The following is a 27,310-nucleotide window of genomic DNA, read 5'->3' on the forward strand; positions in this document are numbered from 1 at the left end:
CTAAACTTGTAGTGTAGACTAGGCCTTAGGATAAAAATTGTCAAGCAGATGCTGATTTTGACCTAGTAGAGCCAGTTTTAGTAGATGGGGTCTGCCCTTTTTTAAAGGGTGTAATTGGGAGAGGGGAGCAGCAGCCATGATCCAGCAGCCATACTAACATGGTTATGGCCCAGCCACTCCCTACTTTCCAGCTAAGACATTACTGGGGTAGTGGAGAGAAGGAGTTTGTGTGTTGGGTCTTCTCCTTCAAGGTTACCCTCTTCCCCCTCATTGCAGGAACAGCAACCTAGCCGATACAGTTCCTGCCTGACTGCCCACCATGCAGCTAGGACAATTTCAGGATGGGAGGAGATGTCTGCCCATTTGAGGGGATTCCCACACATCACTGTGTAGCTGTGCCCAAATGCCAAAGTGCACACTGTGGACCAGAAAACATGTTTCTGGTACTGATTTCAATGACTATACTTTTTTCTCTATATTTGCTATTTAATTTTATTGTGTGAGTCTATTTATTTGTTTCTAAATGTCCTTCAATCTGATACATACTAGTGCTTCCATTTGGTAAATCACATAATACACTTTAAAAAAGGGGGGAAAAAGACTTAATTTCTTCCCATTGAATCATTACAAATAGATTCAACAGCCTGGATAACTTATGCTGATTTCACTAACTGCTTCTGGACTTTATCCTGTCATGTGATAAGCACTCTATTCCAATCCAGAAAAACATTTAAGTATGTGCTTAACTTTAAGAATCTAAGTAGTCCCATAGAAGTCAAAGGATGACTCGCATTCCTTTAAGTTAAGCACATGCTTAAAAACTTTGCTAGATTTGGTTAGAGTGCTCAGCACTCTGCAGGACTGAGCCATTTTTGAGTTGATGGTACTAACTAAAAACAATACATTGTCTGTTAGCACAGGGAATCATTAGACAAAATCCAGGATAAAGCTGCTGCTGATACAAAAATAAAAACATAGGACCAAACCCTGAACTTCTTGCTCATGCCTCATTCAGACAAAACTTTGTGATGTCTAGGGGAGTTTTGTCTGAATAAGTAGTGAGTTCAGGTTTAGTCCATGATTTTGGTCAGCACTGCTCATTAAATTATTGATTCACAAGAGTTTCTTGGTTGCAAAGTATCTAAATAGTTATAAAAAAACTAAGAAATTTAAAATGTTGGGGTACACTATCATATTAAAATACTGTTTAGCAGTATTTTAATATATTTTAATACTTTTGTTCTGTTTTGTTTCTGTATCTCCTGGAGCATGTGACCCAAACATGTCCACTTAGTGCACCCAAACAAACTTAACTCTGCCCTGCAGTAGAATCATAGAATTAGAGCTGGTCAAAAAATTTTCATCTGAATGATTTTCTGATGAAAAAGTCCTTTTCGCAAAATGGAAATTTTGTACTAGAAAACAACTTTTGCCAAAAATACTCATTTTCCAAAAAAAATCAAAATAAAAATGATGGCTCCCTGACTGCTTGCCTGGACAACTCTTGTCAATTTCACTTTCTGCAAAGTCTGAGTGAGTCTGCATGGTGGGACTTCTCTGGAGCTGCAGACTTTGGGAGCCTGGGCAGCTGCAGAGTGAAATTGATGTTCTTGTTATCTAGATTTGGTACAAACTCTTGATATGCAGTTTGGGGCCAGCCATCAATTGAAGCTGGCTGGGGTTCAACTGAGATAGGAGGTGAGGGAAAGAAGATACTTCACCTGCACTGGCAGAGGACTGGAGGAGACTTTGTTTTCCTGGAATATCCCGATTCCACCAAGGACTTCCGGGATTAATTTGCAATGGACAGATTTATAGACACTCAGCTGGATTTAGACTTGCAGATCAGGTTCAGCAAAAGGCGGTCAAAGGCACTTTGAAAGGCTGTAGAATTTTCCATTTAACTTGACTCTCCTTGCAGCAGTGCACCGGAAGAGTAAGCAGTTTCTAGTTAGGAAGATGAAATCTGATTGCCATGAACCTTGTATATACAGCTCCATGTCTAATATGTATGATGAGGGGGGGGGGGAAGGGATTCTAATCTGGTTTGCTTTTGAAGGATTAAGCTGAAGTAATCAATTTTTCTATTAAACAAGGGAAATTGGCAATAATGCAAAAATGAAGGGAAGCGATTGAGTTAAATGTGCTGGTACTGTGGAAAATGGCCACAGAAAGGATTGTTATAAATTTAGACTGGCTAGGGCAGAGCAACACAAGTGCTTATGAAGATCCTTCATCCAGTTCAGGAAATGGGGGATGTGGGGAGGTACAAGGATCAGCCCAACAGTTTTAGATCTGGGCAGTTAAACAATAATGAGAGCCTGACTATTGAGTGTGTAATAGGATCTGTGAAAGGTATGGAGATAGTGGATGGTGGTTAAACGTAAATTTAAGACATAAGACCTGCTGAAAAGGCTAGGGAATAGGGGATCCAAAACCTACTATCTAATTGGTTTCAGATGGAAACTATGGGGAACCTGCACTTGTTTGAAAACTGGATCTCTGGAATTTAGATAGTCAGACGTCTAGATAGCTAAGATGGTGCATTAGCTAATAATTGGTTTGGATTTTATTATGGCTAATGTAATAAATACCAGGAATGGTGTCTTACAGATTGTCTGTGGACATTCCCTTTAAAAATGTGGCTGAGGTGCAGCAGATGATTTGTAGGCATTTTGTGGTAGCTTTCCAGCAAAAGTAACATGGCGAGTAGTTGTAATCCGTTTTGCCACCTAGAGCTCAGGCAACTTTTAGCTGCTAAAATTCTGCATTCAGATCCTGAACAGATTCCTGACCATTTGCTGAATGGTTTTTGACCAGCTGTAAATAGTTTTTTGGGGGGAAAAAAAGGGGGGAGGAGAGAACCATGCTTACAAAATGTGAACCAATGAATCTAGTAAATGCACCCCTCCCCTCTATAGTTTTACTCTTAGCAAGTGAGTTCCCAGAGTTTCTATTGGACTTGTTCCAGTGCAGTGCTGTTCATTTAAATGAGCAACAGTAGAATGGTCTAAGATGTTCTGGCTGAGAATCAGGAGTTCTCCCAATCCAAGAAAGATGTAGGTTGTATGGCAGTGGTCCAGCACAAGATTGATACTGGGGAAAAATTGGACAATTAAACTGCCACCTTATTGTTTACCAATAATTAAGAGGGAAGAGGCATCACAAGTCATTGAGGAAATATATTAGCAACACATGATTGAGGCTCCCACTGGTCCTTGGGTCTCATCTATAGTTTTGGTTAAGAAAAAGAGTGGCAGCACCAGACTCTGAAATAGAGAAAATTAAATGAAGTCACTTTAAAGGATTTATCCAGTGCCACAAACAGAGGATACCCTGGATGCTGTTACAGGTCCAATCTGGTTTTCCACACTGCATCTTAAAAGTGAGCATGGGCAAGTGGAAACTGAGCCAAAGATCAGTGAAACAACTGCTTCACAGCAGCACAAGGCCTGTGGGAATTTAAAGTGCTGGCTTTTGGCTTGTACAATGCACCAGACACATTTGAAAGGCTAATGGAGAGGGTATTACATGGCATGCTCCTCTTAGCTGGTTTGCTATGCCTAGATGATACCTTGGTGCATGCTAAAACCTTTGAACAAGAGCTAATACTTACAAATAATCTTTGATAAATTTATGATTGGCAATCTGAAACTGAACCCAAAGAAAAGTTATTACAAAAATATTTACTGTGGGCACACAATCAGTAATTTCCACTGAGGAAAGAGAAAATTGAAATTGTACAGAAATGGTCACTTCCCCACTCTGTGCAGAATAGGACCCTGCTCCTATTACAAGAAGGCTTATCTGTTGCAAAATTGCAAAACCACTGTATAGGTTGCATGAGACAGGAAAACCATTTCTGTGGTCAACAGTGTGCCAATTAGCATTTTCAGAGTTTTAAAAAAAGGCTCTTGTGACTGCTCCCATTTTACCTTACAATTACATGTTACAAATCCCTTTTCATATTTGACACAGATGCTTGTATTTGTGGCTTGGTGGCAGTTTTGAAAGAAGAACACTGATGGGGTGTGCTCCCTGCACTAGCCCTGCAAGAGCTGAATTAGACCAGGAGGGCCCTCAGCTAATTATGCTGCAAACAGAAGAGTTTTAGGCTGGAGGCAGTTAATTAGAAAGAGGCTCACCTGTGCAGGAACAAATTGGTCTATAAAATCAGGTAGTGCACTACAGACAGGCTACTGGGAAAGAGTAGACACTCCCTGGGAAGGGGGATGAGTTGTACCAGTGGTAGGAAGCAGTCCAGGGAAGGAGGAGTGAGGGCTGAGACAGGAAAGCCCAGGACTGCTGAGCTGAGGGTCCCTGGACTGGAAGCTGCTGTGGAGGGTGAGCCTGGGTTCCCCTATCTACCACTGGAGAGGCCAGGGCGTGGGAAATGCCGGCTAGCAGGTCTTGAAAGACTGAATTCCCTGGAAAGGGAGGATCTTGGTGACCTGCCCGGATGGCCAAGCCATGAAGAGGAGGCTGCAGATCCAGGAGTGAGTGGGGCTGCAGACCGAGACAGGATGTGGGGCCTCCACAGGGAGAGCACAAATTGGCAGAGCTAATTCCCAGGACAACCAGCAGGAGACAAGCAGTGAGCGGAACCTGTGACAAACGCAAAGGACTTTGAGGGTAGTGGTTTATTACATCAAAAGTCTAAGTTCTCCAGATATAAATTATTGCACCATCAAAACTGAATCCCTTTAAGTGGCTAAATCTGTAGAACACTTACAATATTATTTATAGGGGAAGTTTGTGGTTAGGACAGAGAATGCACCCTTGCCATGCCTCTTTCGATTTTAGGTGACTGGAAGAACTGCAGTGCTATGGTTTCACTGTCGCATACAGACCTGGCTACAAGCATGATAGTGCTTCATGCCTTGTCCAGACTTTGATGGGAGGCTAATTACAGACACTACTGTAATAAAAAGAGGAAGGGATTTGTTTGCTCAAGGGAATGTGTGTACTCAGGAAGAGATGTCTGTCTCCCTTCACATAATTTGTAGAAGTGCAAATGTTCTTGGTTCATCCATTGGGACAGTGCATGCGGAGGTTGCAGGAATGGACTGCAGAATAGCTAAAAGCTTCCCAGAGAGAGGAACTTGATACTGTGTGATTGGAAAATCATTTAACAAATGCAACTATCTTGGAAGGTAGCATCACCTCAAATAAAATAAAAGCTTTCTGGTCACAGTGAGAAAGCTTGGACTTTAAAAATGAAATATTGTATGGGGGGGCAGGGGGATAGCAGCTTGTAACAGGAAAAGAGAGGTTCTGAGGTTGTCATGATTTTAAAACTGTTGAACATTTTGGGGTTTCAAAAACTTTAGCCAAGCTAAGGGAGGATTTCTACTGGGGAAATGCTGTCAGGATGTAGAGATTAATTCCTTGCACCAATGTGATGCTTGAATTTCAAAGGAGGATTCCCCTAAGACAGGAAGAGCCCAAATGCAGCCATATATTGTGGGTGTACTGGTGCAGTGCATTGCTATTTATGTGCTTGGGCTTCTGTCTGAGACTGAGGATGACAATGAATATTTGCTAGTTCCTACTGACTTCACAAAAGCGATTGAAGTTTGCCCACTTAGGCCTGGTCTACACTACGAATTTCTCGAATTTAACAGCGTTAAACCAAATTAACCCTGCACCCATCCACACAACGCAGTCCTTTATATTGATATAAAGGGCTTTTAATATAAATATGTGTACTCCTCCCCGATGAGGGGAGTAGCACTGAAATCAGTATTGCCATTTCGAATTAGGGTTAGTGTGGCCACAATTTGACGGTATTGGCCTCTGGGAACTATCCCACAGTGCCCCATTGTGACCGCTCTGGACAGCAATCTGAACTCGGATGCATGGACAGGAAAAGCCCTGTGAACTTTTTAATTTAATTTCCTGTTTGTACAGCATGGAGAGCTGATCAGCACAGGTGACCATGCAGTCCCAGAATCAAAAAAGAGGTCCAGCATGGATCATAGGGGAGGTACTGAAGCTGATCTCTGTATGGGGAGATGAATCTGTTTTATCAGAACTCCGTTCTAAATAGACGAAATGCCAAAACATTTGAAAAAAAGCTCCAAGGCTAGAGACAGAGGCCACAACAGGGACTCAACACAGTGCTGCGTGAAACTTAAGAAGCTGAGACAAGCGTACCAGAAAACCAAAGAATCAAATGGACGCTTACGGAGGGAGGGGCGACTGACGACTGTAGCTATCCCACAGTTCCTGCACTCTCCGAAGACCATTTGAATTCTTGGCTAAGCTCCCAAAGCCTAAAGGGTAAAAAAACATTGTCGCGGGTGGTTCAGGGTAGATGTCGTCAGCCCCCCCCCCCCTCCCGTGAATGCACAGGGGAAAAAATAGTTACTTGCTGTTTTTCAATGTCACTGTATATTTACTGGATGCTGCTGGCAGACACAGTGCTGCAGCACTACACTGCAGCATCCCCTTCCCTTCCCTTTCCGACGGTACAGTAGGACTGGTATCTGTCATCAGTGTCCTGTGAGTGCTCCTGGCTGGCCTTGGTAAGGTCAGCTAGGGGCACCTGGGCAAAAATGGGAATGACTCCAGGTCATTCTCGTCTTCTCTCTAATGGAGATTCACTCCTGCCTGGAATATCATGGCAGCTGGAGACTGCCCTCCCCCCCCCCCTTTGATCTCTGCTTAGAGAGGCAATAAAGTCAGTGTTGTTTCTTATTCATGCATTCTTTATTACTTCATCACACAAATGAGGGGATAACTGCCACGGTAGCCCGGGCCAGGGGGAGGAGGGAAGCAATGGGTGGGGTTGTGGCAGGGTCACCCCCTAGAATGGCATGCAGCTCATCATTTCTGTGGGATATCTGGGGCTCTGACCCAGAGTGGCTATTTGCGTCTCTGGTTTTTTAGTAGTCTTGCCTGAGATTCTAGGGAGGACTGAGTCTCCATTAGACAAAGCTTAAAGAAGAGAATGACCAGTGGAGTCATTCCCATTTTTGTCCATGTGTCCCCCAACCGACCTCACCCATGACAGGAGCAGATGGTACACTATAACTGGTAACCATCATTGTCAACTTGCAAAGCAGCAGACGGTACAGTAGAGCTGGTAACTGTCTTTGCTAACTTGCAAAGGCAAGGGGATGCTGCTGTGTAGTGCTGCGGTACTGCATCTGTTAGCAACATCCAGTAGACGTATGGTAACAGTGAAAAAAGGCTGAATGGGCTCCATGGTTGCTGTGCTATTGCATCTGCCCGGGCAATCCAGGGAAAAGGGTTCAAAATGATTGATTGTCTGCCGTTGCTTTCATGGAGGGAGGATTGACTGATAACATTTACCCATAACCACCCATGACAAATTTTTGGCCTCATCAGGCATTGGGATCTCAACCCAGAATTCCAATGGGCGGGGGAGACTGCGGGAACTATTGGATAGCTACCCACAGTGCAATGCTTTGTAAGTCAATGCTAGCCTCGGTACATGGATGTACACCACCGAATTAATGTGCTGAGTGTGGTCGTGTGCACTTGACTTTATACAATCTGTTTCCAAAAATCAGTTTCTGTAAAATCGGAATAATCCTGTAGTGTAGCCATATCCAAAGAAACCAAGAGGCTGTAAAAGCATGAGTGGTTCTAGTGAAGGAATTCATCAGAGTTGGGGTCCCTCCTACTAGGTGAATTACACACAAATCAAGGGAGAAACTTTGAATCCAGAGTGTTTCAGCAGGTTGTGAGTTTCTTGGAAGTGACAAAAACCACACCCCTTGACAATCTGGTGGGATGGTTGAGTAGTTCAATCACTCTGAGGTTTCAGTAGGCTACCGTTACTGCTGGTGTATAGAGAGAGCCTTCTGAATCCTCAGTCTCATTGAACAATTCAACCACCATGGTAAATAAGCAGGACTCTATCAATTTCTCCTAATGGAAACAATCCACGGGGCATTGAAGCTGCGCTAAACGCTCGGATTAAAAAGGGTAAGGGTATCTACATCCTTGCATGTATAGTCCTTTCCTCCCCTGTTTTGTACGTCTGCTTGAGTCATATGCCTTTCATTGTTTGTGATGCTGAAGGATGGATCCTTTTCCTAGATCAGGGCATAAGCCTTCTAAAAAATTACCCTACCACCTCAATTTTATCAACATAACTCCTGTGCACGCCTCGTTGTATGAATCATTTTTCCCTGGGGCGTGGTGGTGAGGAAATCACAAAATGTTCCCGAGGAAGAATAGCTTAACATCCTTTCCCAGTCTAATTCTTTCAATGCATTTGAAATCTCTGGAGTAGTATGACAAATGCATCCTGCAACGTGTGCGGTACCTAGTGTGATTCCTTATTCATAAAACGAAGGGTTTTTACTGTAAAACAATTTAAGCTTAGACTCGGTTTTGATAGTTTCTGGTTTACAGTGTTGATACCTCGTAAGTACTTTGCGCGGCCCCCCCTGGTCCTACCCGCTCTCCTGATCGTTTTCGGAGGGGGAGGTCTGTGGGGGAAGCCCCCGCGCTGGGGTCTCACGGCGCGGGGCCACGGCAATCACAGCTCGCCTGGACTTAAGCGTCTGGTCCTGCGCGTGGAGACAAGCCCCAGCCCCGCAGCGGTTTCGTGTCTCTTGATCTGGCGGCACCGAGCTGGGCCCTTCGGGTCTCTCTCCCGGCAGCGGGTCCTGCCCCTCCCCAGGGGGTGGCATATCCCAGCCTCAGCCCCGCGGCTGGGCGGGAGCCGGGGGCCGCGCAGGGGGCGCCGAGCTGAGGCGCTGTGGCTGAGGGGCGCTGTCTCCCCCGCGCAGGCCCGGCTCGGGGGCCGCTATCCGCAGGTGGGAGCGCGCGGCCCCGCCCGTCAGCCCGCGCGGCGGCTCCAAGCGCCTCTCGGCGCAGGGTGGGTAGGCGCCCGGGCCGCGTCTCGGGGGCGAGGCTGGGGCTTGTTGCGGGGCTTGGCAGGTTTGTGAGCCGTGGGTGAGTGGGAGGGATGCACGGGGGGCTGCGATCCATCAGAGGCGACGTGTCTCGGGTGGGTTGGAGGGACGCACGGGGGGCTGCGATCCATCAGAGGCGGTGTGTCTCGGGTGGGTTGGAGGGACGCACGGGGGGCTGCGATCCATCAGAGGCGGTGTGTCTCGGGTGGGTTGGAGGGACGCACGGGGGGCTGCGATCCATCAGAGGCGGTGTGTCTCGGGTGGGTTGGAGGGACGCACGGGGGGCTGCTATCCATCAGAGGCGGTGTGTCTCGGGTGGGTTGGAGGGACGCACGGGGGGCTGCGATCCATCAGAGGCGACGTGTCTCGGGTGGGTTGGAGGGACGCACGGGGGGCTGCGATCCATCAGAGGCGGTGTGTCTCGGGTGGGTTGGAGGGATGCACGGGGGGCTGCGATCCATCAGAGGCGGTGTGTCTCGGGTGGGTTGGAGGGACGACGGGGCTGCGATCCATCAGAGGCGGTGTGTCTCGGTGGGTTGGAGGGACGCACGGGGCTGCGATCCATCAGAGGCGGCGTGTCTCGGTGGGTTGGAGGGACGCACGGGGGGCTGCGATCCATCAGAGGCGGCGTGTCTCGGGTGGGTTCGAGGGACGCACGGGGGGCTGCTATCCATCAGAGGCGCCGTGTCTCGGGTGGGTTGGAGGGACGACGGGGCTGCGATCCATCAGAGGCGGTGTGTCTCGGGTGGGTTGGAGGGACGCACGGGGGGCTGCGATCCATCAGAGGCGACGTGTCTCGGGTGGGTTGGAGGGACGCACGGGGGGCTGCGATCCATCAGAGGCGGTGTGTCTCGGGTGGTTGGAGGGACGACGGGGCTGCGCTCCATCCGAGGCGGTGTGTCTCGGGTGGGTTGGAGGGACGCACGGGGGGCTGCGATCCATCAGAGGCGACGTGTCTCGGGTGGGTTGGAGGGACGCACGGGGGGCTGCGATCCATCAGAGGCGACGTGTCTCGGGTGGGTTGGAGGGACGCACGGGGGGCTGCGATCCATCAGAGGCGGTGTGTCTCGGTGGGTTAGAGGGACGACGGGGGCTGTGATCCATCAGAGGCGGTGTGTCTCGGTGGATTGGAGGATGCATGGGGCGCTGCGATCCATCAGAGGCGGTGTGTCTCGGTGGGTTGGAGGGACGACGGGGCTGGGATCCACACAGAGGCGACGTGTCTCGGGTGGGTTGGAGGGATGCACAGGGGGCTGTGATCCATCAGAGGCGGTGTGTCTCGGGTGGATTGGAGGGATGCATGGGGCGCTGCGATCCATCAGAGGCGGTGTGTCTCGGGTGGGTTGGAGGGATGCAGGGGGGGCTCGGATCCACTCAGAGGTGGTGTGTCTCGGGTGGGTTGGAGGGATGCATGGGGCTGCGATCCACTCAGAGGTGGTGTGTCTCGGGTGGGTTGGAGGATGCATGGGGCGCTGCGATCCATCAGAGGCGGTGTGTCTCGGTGGGTTGGAGGGACGACGGGGCTGTGATCCATCAGAGGCGGTGTGTCTCGGGTGGGTTGGAGGGATGCACGGGGGGCTGCGATCCATCAGAGGCGACGTGTCTCGGTGGGTTGGAGGACGACGGGGGCTGCGATCCATCAGAGGCGGTGTGTCTCGGTGGGTTGGAGGGATGCACGGGGCTGCGATCCATCAGAGGCGACGTGTCTCGGTGGGTTGGAGGGACGACGGGGCTGCGATCCATCAGAGGCGACGTGTCTCGGTGGGTTGGAGGGACGCACGGGGGGCTGCGATCCATCAGAGGCGACGTGTCTCGGTGGGTTGGAGGACGCACGGGGCTGCGATCCATCAGAGGCGGTGTGTCTCGGTGGGTTGGAGGACGACGGGGCTGCGATCCATCAGAGGCGACGTGTCTCGGGTGGGTTGGAGGGACGACGGGGCTGCGATCCATCAGAGGCGGTGTGTCTCGGTGGGTTGGAGGGACGACGGGGGCTGCGATCCATCAGAGGCGGTGTGTCTCGGTGGGTTGGAGGGACGACGGGGCTGCGATCCTTCTGAGGCGACGTGTCTCGGGTGGGTTGGAGGGACGCACGGGGGGCTGCGATCCATCAGAGGCGACGTGTCTCGGGTGGGTTAGAGGGACGCACGGGGGGCTGCGATCCATCAGAGGCGGTGTGTCTCGGGTGGGTTAGAGGGACGCACGGGGGGCTGTGATCCATCAGAGGCGGTGTGTCTCGGGTGGATTGGAGGGATGCATGGGGCGCTGCGATCCATCAGAGGCGGTGTGTCTCGGGTGGGTTGGAGGGACGCACGGGGGGCTGGGATCCACACAGAGGCGACGTGTCTCGGGTGGGTTGGAGGGATGCACAGGGGGCTGTGATCCATCAGAGGCGGTGTGTCTCGGGTGGATTGGAGGGATGCATGGGGCGCTGCGATCCATCAGAGGCGGTGTGTCTCGGGTGGATTGGAGGGATGCATGGGGGGCTCGGATCCACTCAGAGGTGGTGTGTCTCGGGTGGGTTGGAGGGATGCATGGGGCGCTGCGATCCACTCAGAGGTGGTGTGTCTCGGGTGGGTTGGAGGGATGCATGGGGCGCTGCGATCCATCAGAGGCGGTGTGTCTCGGGTGGGTTGGAGGGACGCACGGGGGGCTGCGATCCATCAGAGGCAGTGTGTCTCGGGTGGGTTGGAGGGATGCACGGGGGGCTGGGATCCACTCAGGGGCGACGTGTCTCGGGTGGGTTGGAGGGATGCACGGGGGGCTGCGATCCATCAGAGGCAGTGTGTCTCGGGTGGGTTGGAGGGATGCACGGGGGGCTGGGATCCCTCATAGGCGACGTGTCTCGGGTGGGTTGGAGGGATGCACGGGGGGCTGGGATCCACTCAGGGGCGACGTGTCTCGGGTGGGTTGGAGGGATGCATGGGGGGCTGGGATCCACTCAGAGGCGGCGTGTCTCGAGTGGGTTGGAGGAATGCACAGGGACTGTGATCTTTATAAGGTCTGAGTGTCATTTGTGGAGTATGCTTGTACACTTGCTTCACCTGCCCTGTTCTTTCTCTGCTTCTTTCCCTCTCTTTCATTATGTCCAGTACCAGTCTACCGTGCTCCTGTAACACTGTGGGCACACTGGGTGTAGCTCTAGCTCCTGTCCTGGGGAAGAACCTCTTTGTCTTGACACCACACTGACATTTTGTCACTTCTCCAAATCTCACCTGAAAATCTTTCCTACGAACTCTGGATTTCTCTCTTCCAGTTATTTAACTCTGTAATCTCTTTGGGATGTAATTTATATGAAAGATGATGTATACATGCTAGTTATATTGTGTTTGTTTCCTAAGGCATAGCATCCATCACATATGGAGGAAAATTCTAGTTTCCTAAATGCCCAAACCCCCAATACACAGCATCTCTGCGGGATTTTGTTTCCTAAATACCCTCTGCTCCCCAGGGGCCCAGACGTTCTTTCTTTTTCTTTTATTTTTTTTAACTGTCTTTGGGTCCAAACAGGAAAAAGTGTTACTTGTACTTTGCTTAGTAAGTTCCTATTTCATTATAGCCTCCTTTAATCTTTAGAGGGGGAGGGAGGATGCACTCGCTTAAAGAGAAATCCCTGTTGTACAGCTACAATAAGTTAGACTTATGAATAGTGGTGTTTCTGTTAAATCTGTAGGATGTCCGGTGTGGAAAAGTAACTGATCTTTGCTGGAAATGATGCCTGCATGAGTTCAGAACACTCTAGAATAGATAGCAGTCTCCCTTGGTGCTGAGCAGCTTGATTATATCTTCAGTTCTGACCAGAGGCTATATAAGAAGGTTGCAGCTCAAGCATCTATTCAGTTTTTTCACTGCCTATATCAGTAAAAGTTGAAATTCAGCTCTGTCACTAATTGTCAGTCTCTTTTTGAGCACTGTTTTTCTAAAAAGTTTAATTGCTATAGTTTTATGTAGTGTAGGCTTTTTGCCAGACGTTTGCTGTTTAGGGCATTTTAGTTTTGCTTATGATTCCACTGAGCTGCTTCTGGCTGTTGTGGAGCATCTAGACAACTCATTTCTATAATGATACAGTGTCTAGAGCAGAAAAACATATTTGGTGCTGCTTTCCCTAGGAGAGGAACACGTAATGAGTTGATGCTTGTATATAAGGCTTTCACAAACACCACATGTAGAACCTAGTAAAACTTCCTTAAACTTTCCTTTTAGAGTTGGCTGTGTGAGTGTTGTCTCCTGAGGCAGATTGCCTAAAAGAGTTCATGACTAGATTTCTGTTTCAATCTATAGCCAGCTACTGGGTGCCAGGTGGGTTTCATACACAAAGGAAGCATGATGTGCAAGGACTTAATTAAATCATCTTATGGGACAGACTCCAATGCTGAGGGTCATACTAAACTGTCCTTTGAACATGTGGTTCCCCCCAGTTCAACCCAGTGAGTAAGAAGGGGTTAGCTCCAAGATCAAGCACCCATTGAACACTGACATAAAATCCACATGTCATTTAAATCATTTAAGGTAAGTCTTCACTGCAATTGAAAACCCACAGCTGGCTCATGCCAGTTTGCTTGGCTCAGGCTGCCCTGCTGTTGGGCTCAGGCTGTAGCCTAAACTCTGGTACCTTCCCATCTTACAGGGTCCTTCAGCCCAAGCCTGCACCATAATTAAACAGCTCCTTAGCCCAAGTTGGCTGAAACAGGCCAGCCACAGGTGTCAAATTGAAGTGTAGACATACTCGTAAGACTCTCTTTTTCAGAAATATTGTTCCTTCTCATAGATAAAAGGAGAAGAAACAATGAAGATAAGAGTTTCATGACACTCTTTGGTAGCATGACCAATGTTATGTAGAAAACCTGACCTATGAGGAAAAGCTTAAAAAAACCCAAACCACTGGGCATGTTTAATTTTGAGAAAAGAAGCCCAAGAGAAGGCTAAGTCTTCAAATATGTTAAGGGTTGTTATAAAGAGAACAGCTGATATGGAAAACAATTAATCACTGAAGGTAGGACACAAAGTAATGGGTTTAATCTGCAGCAAAGGAGACCTAGTTTAGATATTAGGAAAAGCTTTCTAACCATAAGGATAGTTAAAGACAAATAGGCTACCAAGGAAGGTTGTGGAATCCCCATCATTGCGGGTTTTTAAAGAACAGGTTAGATAAACAGTTGTCAGGGATGGTCTAAAATGATCAACATACATAAGGCAGCCATACTGAGTCAGACCAATGATGTGTCTAGCTAATATCCTGTCTTCTGACAGTGGCCAGTGCCAGATGCTTCAGAGGGAATGAACAGAACGGGACAATTATTTGGTGATCCAGGTATACTTGGTCCTACCTCAACACAGTGGGCTGGACTTGATAATCTCTTAAGGTCCCTTCCACTTCTACATTTCTGTGATTCAATGTAATAGGTAATAATTGGAGATATACCAATCTCCTTGAACTGGAAGGGACCTTGAAAGGTCATTGAGTCCAGCCCACTGCGCCTTTACTAGCAGGACCAATTTTTGCCCCAGATCCCTACATTGAACTCATAACCCTGGGTTTAGCAGGCCAATGCTCAAACCACTGAGCTATCCTTCTCCCTCCTGCCATGTATTAGCATTGGCACCTTTGCCTTCTGTAGGATTAGCATCATCAGTGTCAGGCAGAGTGGATTGAGTTAAATCATTGATTTAAATCAAACGGGAAATCTTAATTTAAATCATTTTAATCTTGTTTTGCATTTGTACTTTTTAGTTATCTTCCTAAAGATTGGTTGATTCTCATTGGTAGCTATAGCCATTGAAACGTGTTGATCTGCAACTAAATATAGCCTTTAAACTAAATTAGGTGGTACTTCTTGATGACCAGGGTACATTATGTTTATTCTGTATACATTTATTTAAGCAGTCATATAGTTTAAAATATATAATTATTCAGATTCTTAATTTTTACATTTCTTATGTTAAAAAATAGTGACTGACATATCTCTTATGCACTCTGATTTAATATTTTATTTGTGATGTTTTGTCAAAGTACATTTGGATGGAAATTGGAATTCAATTAAATGCACAGAAGCTTTTAAATATAGTATTATTTAACGAATAAAAATAATCTTAAATGTGCTATATTAAAAAAAGGAAGTTATCAAAACATGCTTTGCATTTAAAATTAACAGATTTATTAAATGAAGGAAGTATTATCTGTAACTAGTGAATTGAACTGATTATTTCTGGCCATCGTGTCCTTCAAAGATTTTAAAAATTGTAGATCTCATCTTGTCATACCTCATTCTTATTCATAGATTGGAAGAGGTAAACGAACTCTCATACTTATTCAACACCCAACTAGTTTCCTGATTTTCCCTGCACCCCAATCCTCTGAGCCAGCCTGGTGAAAATGAGTGAGTGAGGGTGGGGAGTGCAAGCAACAGAGGAAGGGTGGGGCAAGGGTGTTCAGTTTTATGCAAGTAGAAAGTTGTCAACCCTACTCCTCGCTACAGGCCAGTTGGGCAGAATTTTGACAAGGGCAGCACCAGACACATCTCTGATACAAAGGCCACTTCCCTGCAAAATTTCAAGTCCCTGATCCAAAGTATGGGGACACTAGAGCTGTTCAAAGAAGATCCCTAAAGAATTTCTAACATGCAAAACAATTACATATCCCTAAGCTTGTTCTCAGAAATCGCTAAACTGTTTTAGCTGAAATTTTCCAGAATAATTCAGTCTGAGGTAGATAACTAGCATATAAAATTTCAGCCCGAACAGTTAGTTTGGCAGAGGTATAACCAATTGAAAATAGAGTTTTATAATGAGAAGTGTCAGGCTGCATTAATAATAGTACTAGCAGCCCAGCCTGTAATAATAAAAATAGATTTTAATTGGATATTAAACTTCATTCTTCAGTGTTTAAGGCAGCCTTTAACAGAGTTGTTTGCACCTTCTTCTGAAGCATGTGGTGCTGGCCATTCTTAGAGAGAGGGTACTTGACTAGAACTATGGGTTTGATCCAGTATGACAATTCCCATGTTCAGGTACCAGCCATGGGGCTGCGTGTGTGGTGTTTTGGTTTTTTTGCAACACTTTAATCAAAGACCTGTGCAGAATTAGTAATTTGATTCCCAGATGAAGAAGGGCATATGCTGCCAGCAGAGGTCATCCTCTGCATGAACTGGTTTGTCATCTTTGGTGTCAGCGTCCACCTACCACATTTTGTGGGCTTGCTGAAAGTCTTGAACTAACTTTTGTCGACATTCATAATCTCCATACGCTTCTTTGATTCATGCTTCTGAAACTGTTTCCAAGGTATGGGAGGTCAAATTCTCCCACTCCTAGAACTTCAGTGAGGATTGTGTATATCCTGCACAGGGAGAGCCGAGCATCTGAAGTTCCTTGGGCTGGCCTTTAGGCATTACTTTCTGATTAGTTGGGGTGGCTTTTTAAGGTAGGGAATCCAATTAACACTTTATCCATGGAGCAATAGGTACAAAAGCTGTCTCCTGCAGGTGGTGTTGCTCCTTCTGTTTTATTTTTAATCTCTCTCTCAGAACCCCCTTTATATACCTGCATATTTTTGAACTACTCCTATAAATTTGGCAGTTGATTCTGGCATGTCATTAACTCTTACTCTTATTGTAGCTCTTAAATGCCTTTTTGTCACTAAATATAGTTATTCAGTGACTTAAAACATCAGGGGGAAATCCGGTTACTCAACTTTATTTCTTTTAGTCAAAGGTTGTGAAATTCAAATGGTTAACCCAGTTGATACAAAAATCTGTTGTACATATTTAGCTGAAAAGTCTTAATTTACTGGAAAAGCAAATGCAGTAAATTGAGAACAAAATTTTCCCCACATTTTTGTATGTGCTGTTAGTCATTAAGAATTTGCAAGAGCAAAAACTAGAGAAGAGCTACACTTATCTTCATTGTTGAATACTGGCTGCTTATCAAGCTTTTTCATACAAACAGCTACACACATATTTAACATCACACAGAGGAGTCATCCCCTCATGTACATAAATGTTTGCAAGATTAGTGCCACAATAATTGTAATGAGCATTTTGAAAATTGTTTACATTTAACTAGGTAAGCATTGGTAATGTTTATAAACCTATTTATTTAGTACTAATTGAAGGAATCAAAAGTTATTTTCATAGTTTTTGAACACGTGGTACAGGAACCACCCCACTTAGTATTGAAAGACAGCCTCTGATGTAGAACACAACTGTTTGATAACACCACTATCACTATAGAGCACTTTGACATGAAGTGAAGAGTGGTATTTAGCTGAAATTTCTGTGAGAATTTAGATAATTACTCAAGTGGGAATTTGACCAGGATACAAACACCTCTATAAAAAGAACCTGTAATTGACATCCAAAGGGTCTGTTAAAAACTAAAAGGGTGCCTTTTTTTTGCCTCTTTATGATGCAAAATGAAAACCTGAAAGGTTCTTAACTTTTCTTTTTGCTTGTTTTTTATCTTAGAAATATCAGCAACATCATGTCTAAACTTCCTATTTTTGCTAAATGACCTCTGGGGGTTTTTAAGTATGTTTATTTTGAGCTCTAACTCTTCACTCTTTACAAAAGAGTATCCTGTATCCAAAATGTTAGTAATTGAAATTAAATATGTATTAAAAAAACAAACCAAGAATTTTAAGCAATTGCTCAAATTTAGTTCTCTTGACTCTTGTGAGGTTCTCCAGTCATTGTAGTGTGTTCCAGGGCAGATTACCTTAATTTCTTATTTAAAAACAAACTAAAAATCAGAGAATGTTAACAAGCAAAAAAAAGTTACAAGCCCATTGTTTCTCTTCCTCATTTGCAGATTTCTCTTTCTCTTCCTGCAAATGAGGAAGAGAAACAATGGGCTTGTAACTAATGTGCTAATGCAAGACTTTGAGCTAGGACAACAAAAACATAGGTTTTGTTAGCTTTTGCAAATATTTCCCCTCCATCTAACATTAAGATTTGTTAACTATTTCTGTAAAAGCAATCAAAAAGGTTTTTTGGTTTGTATTTCAGTGCAGTGTCTGCCATCCCAAATACTGCAATATGTGGATTCCTTTGCATGCCTTATACATGTTTCAGAGTGGTAGCCATATTAGTCTGTATCAGCAAAAACAACGAGGAGCCCTTGTGGCACCTTAGAGACTAACACATTTATTTGGGCATAAGCTTTCGTGGGCTAGAACCCACTTCATCAGATACATGGAGTGGAAAATACAGGAGCAGATATAAATATTGTCTGGCCATGTAGATTCTCTTATCAGGCCTTATGCTACCAGCACTCCCAGCTATCTTTGAGACACCACTGACTTCCTGAGGAAACTACAGTCCTTTGGTGATCTTCCAGAAAACACCATCCTAGCCACTATGGATGTAGAAGCTCTCTACATGAATATTCCACACAAAGATGGACTACAAGCCATCAGGAATAGCATCCCCGATAGCATCCCAGCAAACCTGGTGGCTGAACTTTGTGACTTTGTCCTCACCCACAACTATTTCAGATTTGGAGACAATTTATACCTTCAAGTCAGGGGACTGCTATTGGTACCCACAGTATGCCAACATTTTTATGACTGACTTAGAACAATGCTTCCTCAGTTCTCATCCCCTTACGCCCCTACTCTACATTGTGCTACGTTGATGACATCTTCATCATCTGGACCCATGGGAAGGAGGCCCTTGAGGAATTCCACCAAGATTTCAACAATTTCCACCCCACCATCAACCTCAGCCTGGACCAGTCCACACAAGAGGTCCACTTCCTAGACACTACAGTGCTAATAAGCGATGGTCGCATAAACACCACCCTATACCAGAAACCTACTGACTGCTATATTTACCTACATGCCTCCAGCTTTCATCCAGACCACATCACATGATCCATTGTCTACAGCTAGGCTCTAAGATACAACCACATTTGCTCTGATCCCTCAGACAGACAAACACCTACAGGATCTTTATCAAGCACTCTGAAAACTACAGTACCCACCCGCTGAAGTGAAGAAACAGATTGACAGAGCCAGAAGGGTACCCAGACGTCACCTACTACAAGACAGGCCCAACAAAGAAAGTAACAGAACGCCACTAGCTGTCACCTACAGCCCCCAACTAAAACCTCTCCAGCGCATCATCAAGGATCTACAACCTATCCTGAAGGACAATCCCTCACTCTCACACACTCTGGGGGACAGGCTAGTCCTCGCTTACAGACAGCCCCCCAACCTGAATCAAATACTCACCAGCAACTACACACCACACACACAAAACACAAAACAAGCCAGGAACCAAACCCTGCAACAAACCCCGGGGCCAAATCTGTTCACATATCTATTCAAGGGACACCATTATAGGACCTAACCACATCAGCCACACCATCATGGTGCTTGTTCACCTGCACACCTACCAATGTGATATATACCATCATGTGCCAGCAGTACCCCTCTGCCATGTATATTGGCCAAACTGGACAGTCTGTACGCAAAAGAATAAATGGACACAAATCTGACATCAGGAATCATAACATTCAGAAACCAGTAGAACACTTCAATCTCCCTGATCACTCAATAACAGACCTAAAAGTGGCAGTTCTTCAACAAAAAAAGTTCAAAAACAGACTCCAACATGAAACTGCAGAACTAGAATTAATTTGCAAACTGGACACCATCAGATTAGGCCTGAATAAAGACTGGGAGTGGTTGGGTCATTACAAAACCTAAACCTAATTTCCCCCAACTATTACTCACACCTTCTTGTCAACTGTCTGAAACGGGCCACTCTTATTACCACTTCAAAAGTATTTTTCCTCCCTTGGTATCCTGCTGTTAATTTATTTGTCTCATTAGACTGACCTCACACTTGGTAAGGCAACTCACATCTTTTCATGTATGTATACCTGCTCCTGTATTTTCCACTCCATGCATCTGATGAAGTGGGTTCTAGCCCACGGAAGTTTATGCCCAAATAAATTTGTTAGTCTCTAAGGTGCCACAAGGACTCCTTGTTGTTTATGCCTTATACAAACTCTCTCACCTATCTCTTATTCATGCCTCAGCAAAGGTATCTCTTGCCAGGAGGATTCTCAGCTCATTCAGATGGTGATTGAGTCCAAGTAGATTAAAGTCAGGCTTTCAAATAGGCAAACCAGTCAGGACAATGATCGGAGATGCAAGCCTGGAGGCAAGGGGCACTCACACAGGATCAAGAACTGTCTAAGGGATCTGGTCCAAACAGTAGAGCAAGCACAGCATAATTTGACTAGAGCTCAGGGCAATCTTTGTTCTCAAGGCTTTACTCACATGTTTTGATTCCCCTCATGCACTGATCGTGACAGATAACACCCAGCCATGTTACATAACAGACAAAGGAGAACAAGGTCTACAGTCCTGCAGAGAGAAGCTCACTTCCTATTGACTGTACAGAGAATAATATGCAGTCAATTCACTCCCTTCACTTCTGTGGGAAAATGGAATGTTAATGGCCTTCTGGCTTATCAGGCAAAAGTTGGATCATTCAGAAAGTGAACTACACAGAGGTGTTCCATTTCCTGGTAAAGAAATTTGGTCTTCTAGCAACAGATGTTTGTTTGCCTACCTCAATGAACAAGATTTCAATGTTCTGCTCTTGCTGATGGGATCATAAAGCGAAGGCAACACATGCCTTGTTCCAAAGATGATCAAAAGGGACTCTTATATGCTTTCACTCCCTTGTCCTCTCTTCACCGTAATGCTACTGAAGACCATTAGTGTTGCAGCACTGGTAATTCTGGTAGCCTCATTCTGGCTAAGGAGATCTTAGTTCTTTGATTTCCTGGACATGGTACAAATATCATCTCCATTCTGGACAGAAAGCAGATGGTAGATATTACAAAGTGCAATCATGCATCTGAATCCAGACACTCTGAATGTAGCTGACTGGTGCTTAATCAAAGCCTCTTAAGTCAAAGAGGTTATTTAGAGAGGTAATAACCACTATTTTACCTTCCGGAAATAAATCTACTATTTATTATATCTTCTATGTATTCAAGGGCCAGGTTAAGGCTTACCCCTTGGTACCAGGACAAAGCTCTCACCCCCCACTACTACATAGGTCCCACAGATTCTCACATTTCTTCAATATGGACTCAGGCTAGGCCTGGCAGTTCAGTCCCTCAAAAATCAAGTTGGTGCTTTGTTTAGCATCCTTAGTGGAGCAGACAAGATATCCAGTGTTTTTTTTCTTATGAAAGTATCCTCCTCCTGAAGTGCATAAAGTTCTTTTATGGGATCTTGCCTGGTTCTCGGTGCTAGTAGGGCCCTCTGTTTGAGCCACTCCTGAAGGTGCCACATTACTTTCTAAACATTAATGTGGCATTTTTTATAGCAATCATGTCTGTTTCTTCTTTGAGTGCTTGCTCATGTCCATTCTATATTAGGTGTGTGTGTGCTCGCCACATGCACCAGTGCTGGAAGTTTTTCCTCAGCAGAATCAGTAGGGGACCGACTCTGGCATCCCCCAGAGTGGCTCCCGCATGGTGTGGTATAAGGGGCGCCACCGGCTCCCCCACCCTCAGTTCCTTCTTGCCGCCAGTGATGATGCCTGAACATCTGCTGCTTTGGCTAGTGTTGTTTCATTCTCTGTTCTTGTGAACTTTGAAAACCTGTAGTATAGTTGTATATAGTTAGTAGTTTCTTAGTTATCCTTAGGAGTAGTTCTCAACTGTTCATTAGTCCTGAACAGGTCTCAGCTGGGGGACAGGGCATGCCTCGGTCCCCAGGCTTTAAGCCCTGCTATTGCTGCAAAAGGCCTGTGCCCATCAGTGATCCACACACCCACGGCATATGCATATGATACTTAGGTGAAGGGCACATAAGCGACAAGTGCCATATCTGCAAATTCTTTAAACCTAGGACAAAGAAGGAGTGTGATATCCATCTGAAAGCACTCCTAATGGAGTCGGCACTCACTCTGGCCCTCAGACTCTTTGGTATGTCTACACTACAAGAGTAGTTCGATTTAACTTAGGTCGAATTTGTGGATTCGACCTTATGAATTTGAATTTGTGTATCCACACTAAGGACACTAATTCGACTTTGTGAGTCCACACTAACGGGGCAAGCGTCGACATTGGAAGTGGTGCATTCTGGGCAGCTATCCCACAGTTCCCGCAGTCCCCGCTTCCCATTGGAATGCTGGGTAGAGCCCCCAATGCCTGCTGGGGGAAAAATGTGTCGAGGGTGGTTTTGGGTAACTGTCGTCATTCAACCGTCACTCCTGCCCTCTCTCCCTGAAAGCGCCGGCAGGAAATCTGTTAGCGCACTTTTCTGGTCAGTGACAGCGCGGACGCCACAGCACTGTGAGCATGGAGCCCGCTGCGATCATCGCTGCACTTATGGCCGTTGTCAACTCCTCGCACCTTATCGTCCACCTCTTCCACAGTCAGCTGCTGAGAAATCGGGCGAGGAGGCTCCAGCAGCGCGGTGAGGACATGAAGTGTCAGAGTGGCACAGACCTCTCACAAAGCGCGGGATCCCGCGCCGCGGAGATCATGGTGGCAATGGGTCACGTTCATGCTATGGGACGGCGATTCTGGGCCCGGGAAACAAGCACAGACTGGTGGGACCGCATAGTGCTGCAGGTCTGGGATGAATCACAGTGGCTGAGAAACTTCAGGATGCGTAAGGGCACTTTCCTTGAACTGTGTGACTTGCTGGCCCCTGCCCTGAAGCGCCAGGACACCCGGATGCGAGCAGCCCTGACTGTGCAGAAGCGAGTGGCCATAGCCCTCTGGAAACTTGCAACGCCAGACAGCTACCGGTCAGTAGCGAACCACTTTGGCGTGGGCAAATCTACCGTGGGGGTTGCTGTGATGCAAGTAGCCCACGCAATCGTTGACCTACTGCTCTCAAAGGTAGTGACCCTGGGAAACGTCCAGGTCATCATAGATGGCTTCGCCGCGATGGGATTCCCAAACTGCGGTGGGGCTATAGATGGGACTCACATCCCTATCCTGGGACCGGCCCACCAGGCCAGCTAGTATATTAACCGAAAGGGCTACTTTTCAATGGTGCTGCAAGCACTGGTGGGCCATAGGGTACGTTTTACCAACATCTACGTCGGGTGGCCGGGCAAGGTTCATGACGCGCGTGTTTTCAGGAACTCTTGTCTGTTTAGACGCCTGCAGGAAGGTAGTTTCTTCCCGGACCACAAAATAAGTGTTGGGGATGTGGAGATGCCTACAGTGATCCTCGGGGACCCAGCCTACCCGCTAATGCCCTGGCTCATGAAGCCCTATACAGGCGCCCTGGACAGTGACAAGGAGCTCTTCAACTACCGGCTGAGCAAGTGCAGAATGGTGGTGGAGTGTGCTTTCGGACGTCTCAAGGGGAGATGGAGGAGCTTACTGACTCGCTCGGATCTCAGCGAAACCAATATCCCCATTGTTATTGCAGCTTGCTGTGTGCTCCACAATCTCTGTGAGAGCAAGGGGGAGACCTTTATGGCGGGATGGGAGGTTGAGGCAAATCGCCTGGCTGCTGATTACGCTCAGCCAGACACCCGTGCGATTAGAAGAGCCCAGCAGGAAGCACTGTGCATCCGGGAGGCTTTGAAAGCTAGGTTCCTCAGAGAGCAGGGTAACCTATGACTGTCCAGTCTCTTTACAGAGAAGATGAACCTGCCCCTGTTTCAGTTACTATTGACTTTTTTCAGCGGTTACATACCCCGTTCACCAGGTTTCCCCCCTTCCAACAGACGTTTAAAAATAAAGTTATTGGAACATTTTTAATTAACAAAGTTTTCTTTACTAATGAATTCACGTTAAAGGGTTCAAACAGGGACGCAGACTGTGGTGGGTACGGTGTACAGTGATGTACAGACCGCTTCTACACTCGAGGACTGACAGGCTCCTGCTCCTACAGCGGTCTCTGGGGGGAGGACGGTTACAGGAGGGTGTGCAGGAAGGGGTGGGTTTGAAGGAAGGGGTGAGGGGTGTGTGGGAAGGGTGAGTAGGTGTAGGGGGATGAGGGCTCTGGCTGGGGCTCAGGGCATCGAAGAGGCTCATGGCTAGGGTGGAAGGGCATGGTAAGGGCAGCCTGCCTTGCCATTTGTGGATGCCAGGCGCTCGGACCCTGGGGCAGCAGACACCTCCCAGAGTGACCCGGGTGCCTAGTGACTGCACTCTGTGTGTGACCTGCTGTTGATCCTGCCCCCATGTCTGTACCCTGGTAATGGTGGCTGTCCTATGCAATTAACAAACCCCTATCTCCCCTTCACAAAAAATCTTCTGCAAAGAAACATGACGGAAACAGTAATGAACAGCAAACTATTTTTAATACTCAACTACACAGTTGGGGGATGAAACTGGGATTTTGGATTGGGTGAGCCAGGAAGGGAAGCAATTCTCATACTTTAGGGAATGAGAGCTGTTTGTTACATGAGCGCTCTGCTGGGGTGGAGTGACAGTTTTCACGGCCCCTAGCGCCCCTCCTTCTTGTGATTTTGGGTGAAGGGGGGACAGGACTTTGTGGCGGGGGAGGGCGGTTGCAGATACAGTTCAGGGGGGCTCTCTGCTCCTGCCTGAGGTCCTGCAGAACATCCACAAGGTGCTGGAGCGTGTCCGTTTGCTCCCTCATTAGTCCAAGCAGCGTTTGAGTCGCCTGCTGGTCTTCCTGCCGCCACCTGTCCTCCTGTTCGCTGTGTGAGCGCTGCTGCTGAGAGAGGGTCTCCCTCCACTGGCTCTGCTGGGCCGCCTCGGCTCTGGAGCAGGCCATCAGTTCAGCGAACATCTCGTCCCGAGTCTTTTTCTTTCGCCGCTTAATCTGCGCCAGCCTCTGTGGGGGGGATGCCGGGGCAGTTCGGGAAAGAGCCGCAGCTGTGTGATGGGAAAAAGGAAGTGATTTCCTTGCAAAGATACATGTTTGCGAACACTGAACACAGTCTAGTCTGTTTCTGTGAACAAGACCATACAGGGCACCTATCTCATGTGCTCTCAGGACAAGTTCAAATTTTCGGCATTCGCTTTCATTGCCTGGGGTCTTGCACTGGAGATCAGACAAGCGGGACAGGACAGCAGAATCCGTGTGGCAGCCAGGCCTCGTAAGCCTTAAACTTTAGGCTGCTTAACAGTTAATGGATAGCAGTGCCCTCCTGCTGCAGGCAATCTGGAAAGCATAAAGTCTGACCCTGTTCCAGCCCCTCGCGGCTGTCCCCGAGAAAGATCCCTGTATGCTTTTCCTCTGCAGCCTCCACCACATGGCTGTTAAACAACGGTCATTGTTATGCAAAGGAAAAGTCAAGCATTCACAATAGTAACATTACAGTAATTCCCCTAATTAGATGCAGCAGTCGCTGAGCGAGATCACCCTGAGGCGGGTCACTAGGAGAGACAGAGAGCGCATGCTGCGTGAATCCCTGCACAGACCAGGGCCCTATGCTGCCATGCTCGTCGAGGCAATGCTCCCACTGTACCTCAGGATGGCCTGGCGCGGAAGAGTGTGCTTCCACGGAGCACCCAATAAGGCACCTCTCCCCAGGAACCTCCTGTGGAGGCTTTTTGAGTACCTCTACGAGAGCTTCGTGGAACTCTCCCAAGAGGATTTCTGTTCTATCCCTATATGTATTGACCTTCTTTTCATATAGTTTTTATTCCTGTTTTTAAAAAAATAAATGTTTACATGTTTATAGCACTTACCGACTGATCCTTCCCCTGATTCAGAGTCCGGGTTAACGGCCGGGGAGGGTTGGTAGGGGATCTCTGTGAGGCTGATGAAGAGATCCTGGCTGTCGGGGAAAGCAGTATTGTAACCGCTGTCACCTGCCTCGTCCTCCAGAAATCCTTCCTCATCTTCCCCATCCGCGAACATCGCCGAGAAACTGCCCGTCGACACTATCCCATCCTCAGAGTCCACGGTCACTGGTGGGGCAGTGGTGGCAGACCCACCGAGAATGGCATGCAGTGCCTCGTAGAAGCGGCATGTCGGGCTGGGCTCCGGAGCGTCCGTTTGCCGCTTTGATTTTTTGGTAGCCTTGTCTCAGGTCCTTGATTTTCACGCGGCGCTGCCTTGCATCCCGGCTGTATCCTCTGAGTGCCATGGCTTTGGAGACCTTCTCGTAGGTCTTTGCATTCCGTTTTTTGGAGCGCAGCTCCGAAAGCACAGACTCATCGCCCCACACAGCGATCAGATCCAAGACTTCCCGGTCAGTCCATGCTGGGGCCCTCTTTCTACTCTGAGATTGCATGGACTCCTCTGCTGGAGAGCTCTGCATCGCTGCCAGTGCTGCTGAGCTCGCCCCGATGTCCAACCAGGAATTGAGATTCAAAATGGCCAGACAGGAAAAGGAATTCAAATTTTCCCGGGGCTTTTCCTGTATGGCTGATCAGAACATCTGAGCTTGGACTGCTGTCCAGAGCGTCAACACAGTGGTGCACTGTGGGATAGCTCCCGGAGCTACTAAGGTCGATTTCCGTCCACACATAGGCTAACTCGACATAGCCATGTCGAATTTAGCGCTACTCCCCTCGTCGGGGTGGAGTACCGAATTCGAACTAAAGAGCCCTCTAGGTCGAACTAATTAGCTTCCTGGTGTGGACGGTTGCACGGTTAAATCGAATTAACGCTGATAAATTTGACATAAACTCCTAGTGTAGACCAGGCCTTTATTTGATGTCCTTTGCACCTCAGCTCCTGGCAGGGTGGCTCTATCCCTTCATGAAGGGGTTTCCAAATCGCTAATGCCCTGTGGCAGACCCCCTCTTCCCTGGCCTCTGTATCCAAGAGGGCCGAATGCAAGTACTTTGTGCCAACCAAGGGGCATGAGTATTTATACTCCCACACTACACCCAATTCCCTTGTGGCTGAGGCAGTTAACCACAAAGAGAGGCAAGGACAACCCATGACCACCCCCCAAAAATAAAGACTCGAGGAGCCTGGATCTCTCTGGATATAAGATTTATTCATCTTCCAACCTTCAGATGAGAGCGGCCAACCACCAGGCTCTCCTTGGCTGATATGACTTTAATATGTGGCAAGCAATGGCCAAGTTTGAAGGGTTTCTCCCCGAGGCTTCCAAGAAGGAGTTCTGGGTGATCCTTGATGCCTTCCAGTTCCTTTCTATCCCCCCTTCCCACCCACCTTCCCCATCCCGCTTTAGGGACACCTCTCAGGAGAGTCTCCTTGCACAGGAGGTAAAGGGTTTGCCACAGCTGGGTGCAGTGGAAGAAGTTCCTCTCAAGTACAGGAACAAGGGGTTCTATTCCCCGTACTTTCTAATCCCAAAGGCCAAGGACAGTCTACAGTCCATCCTGGACCTGCAAGACCTCAACAAGTACCTAAAGAAGCTAAAGTTGTGCATGGTCTCCCTGGCCTCTATCATCCCTGTGATGGGTTGGATCACAGAAACCCCCTTGGGAACTGCCACCTGATGTGCTAAAACTACGTCTGCTCCTGCTCTCCTGCC

The 27,310-nt window shown here is 47.4% G+C and overlaps 1 protein-coding gene across 1 annotated transcript in view; it reads left to right on the plus strand.

Moving 5' to 3' along the window:
- The first annotated feature begins 396 nt into the window (after window positions 1-396).
- IL31RA (interleukin 31 receptor A) overlaps window positions 397-27,310 on the plus strand; it is a 93,555-nt gene continuing 66,641 nt past the window's right edge. Inside the window, 1 exon segment of the mRNA XM_039543823.1 lies at window positions 397-443. Within this exon segment, the coding sequence (XP_039399757.1) occupies window positions 435-443 (9 nt within the window). The 5' untranslated portion in view covers window positions 397-434.

This window comes from Mauremys reevesii, linkage group 6 (genome assembly GCF_016161935.1).
Source record: "Mauremys reevesii isolate NIE-2019 linkage group 6, ASM1616193v1, whole genome shotgun sequence".
In the NCBI taxonomy this organism is placed as follows: Eukaryota; Metazoa; Chordata; order Testudines; family Geoemydidae; genus Mauremys; species Mauremys reevesii.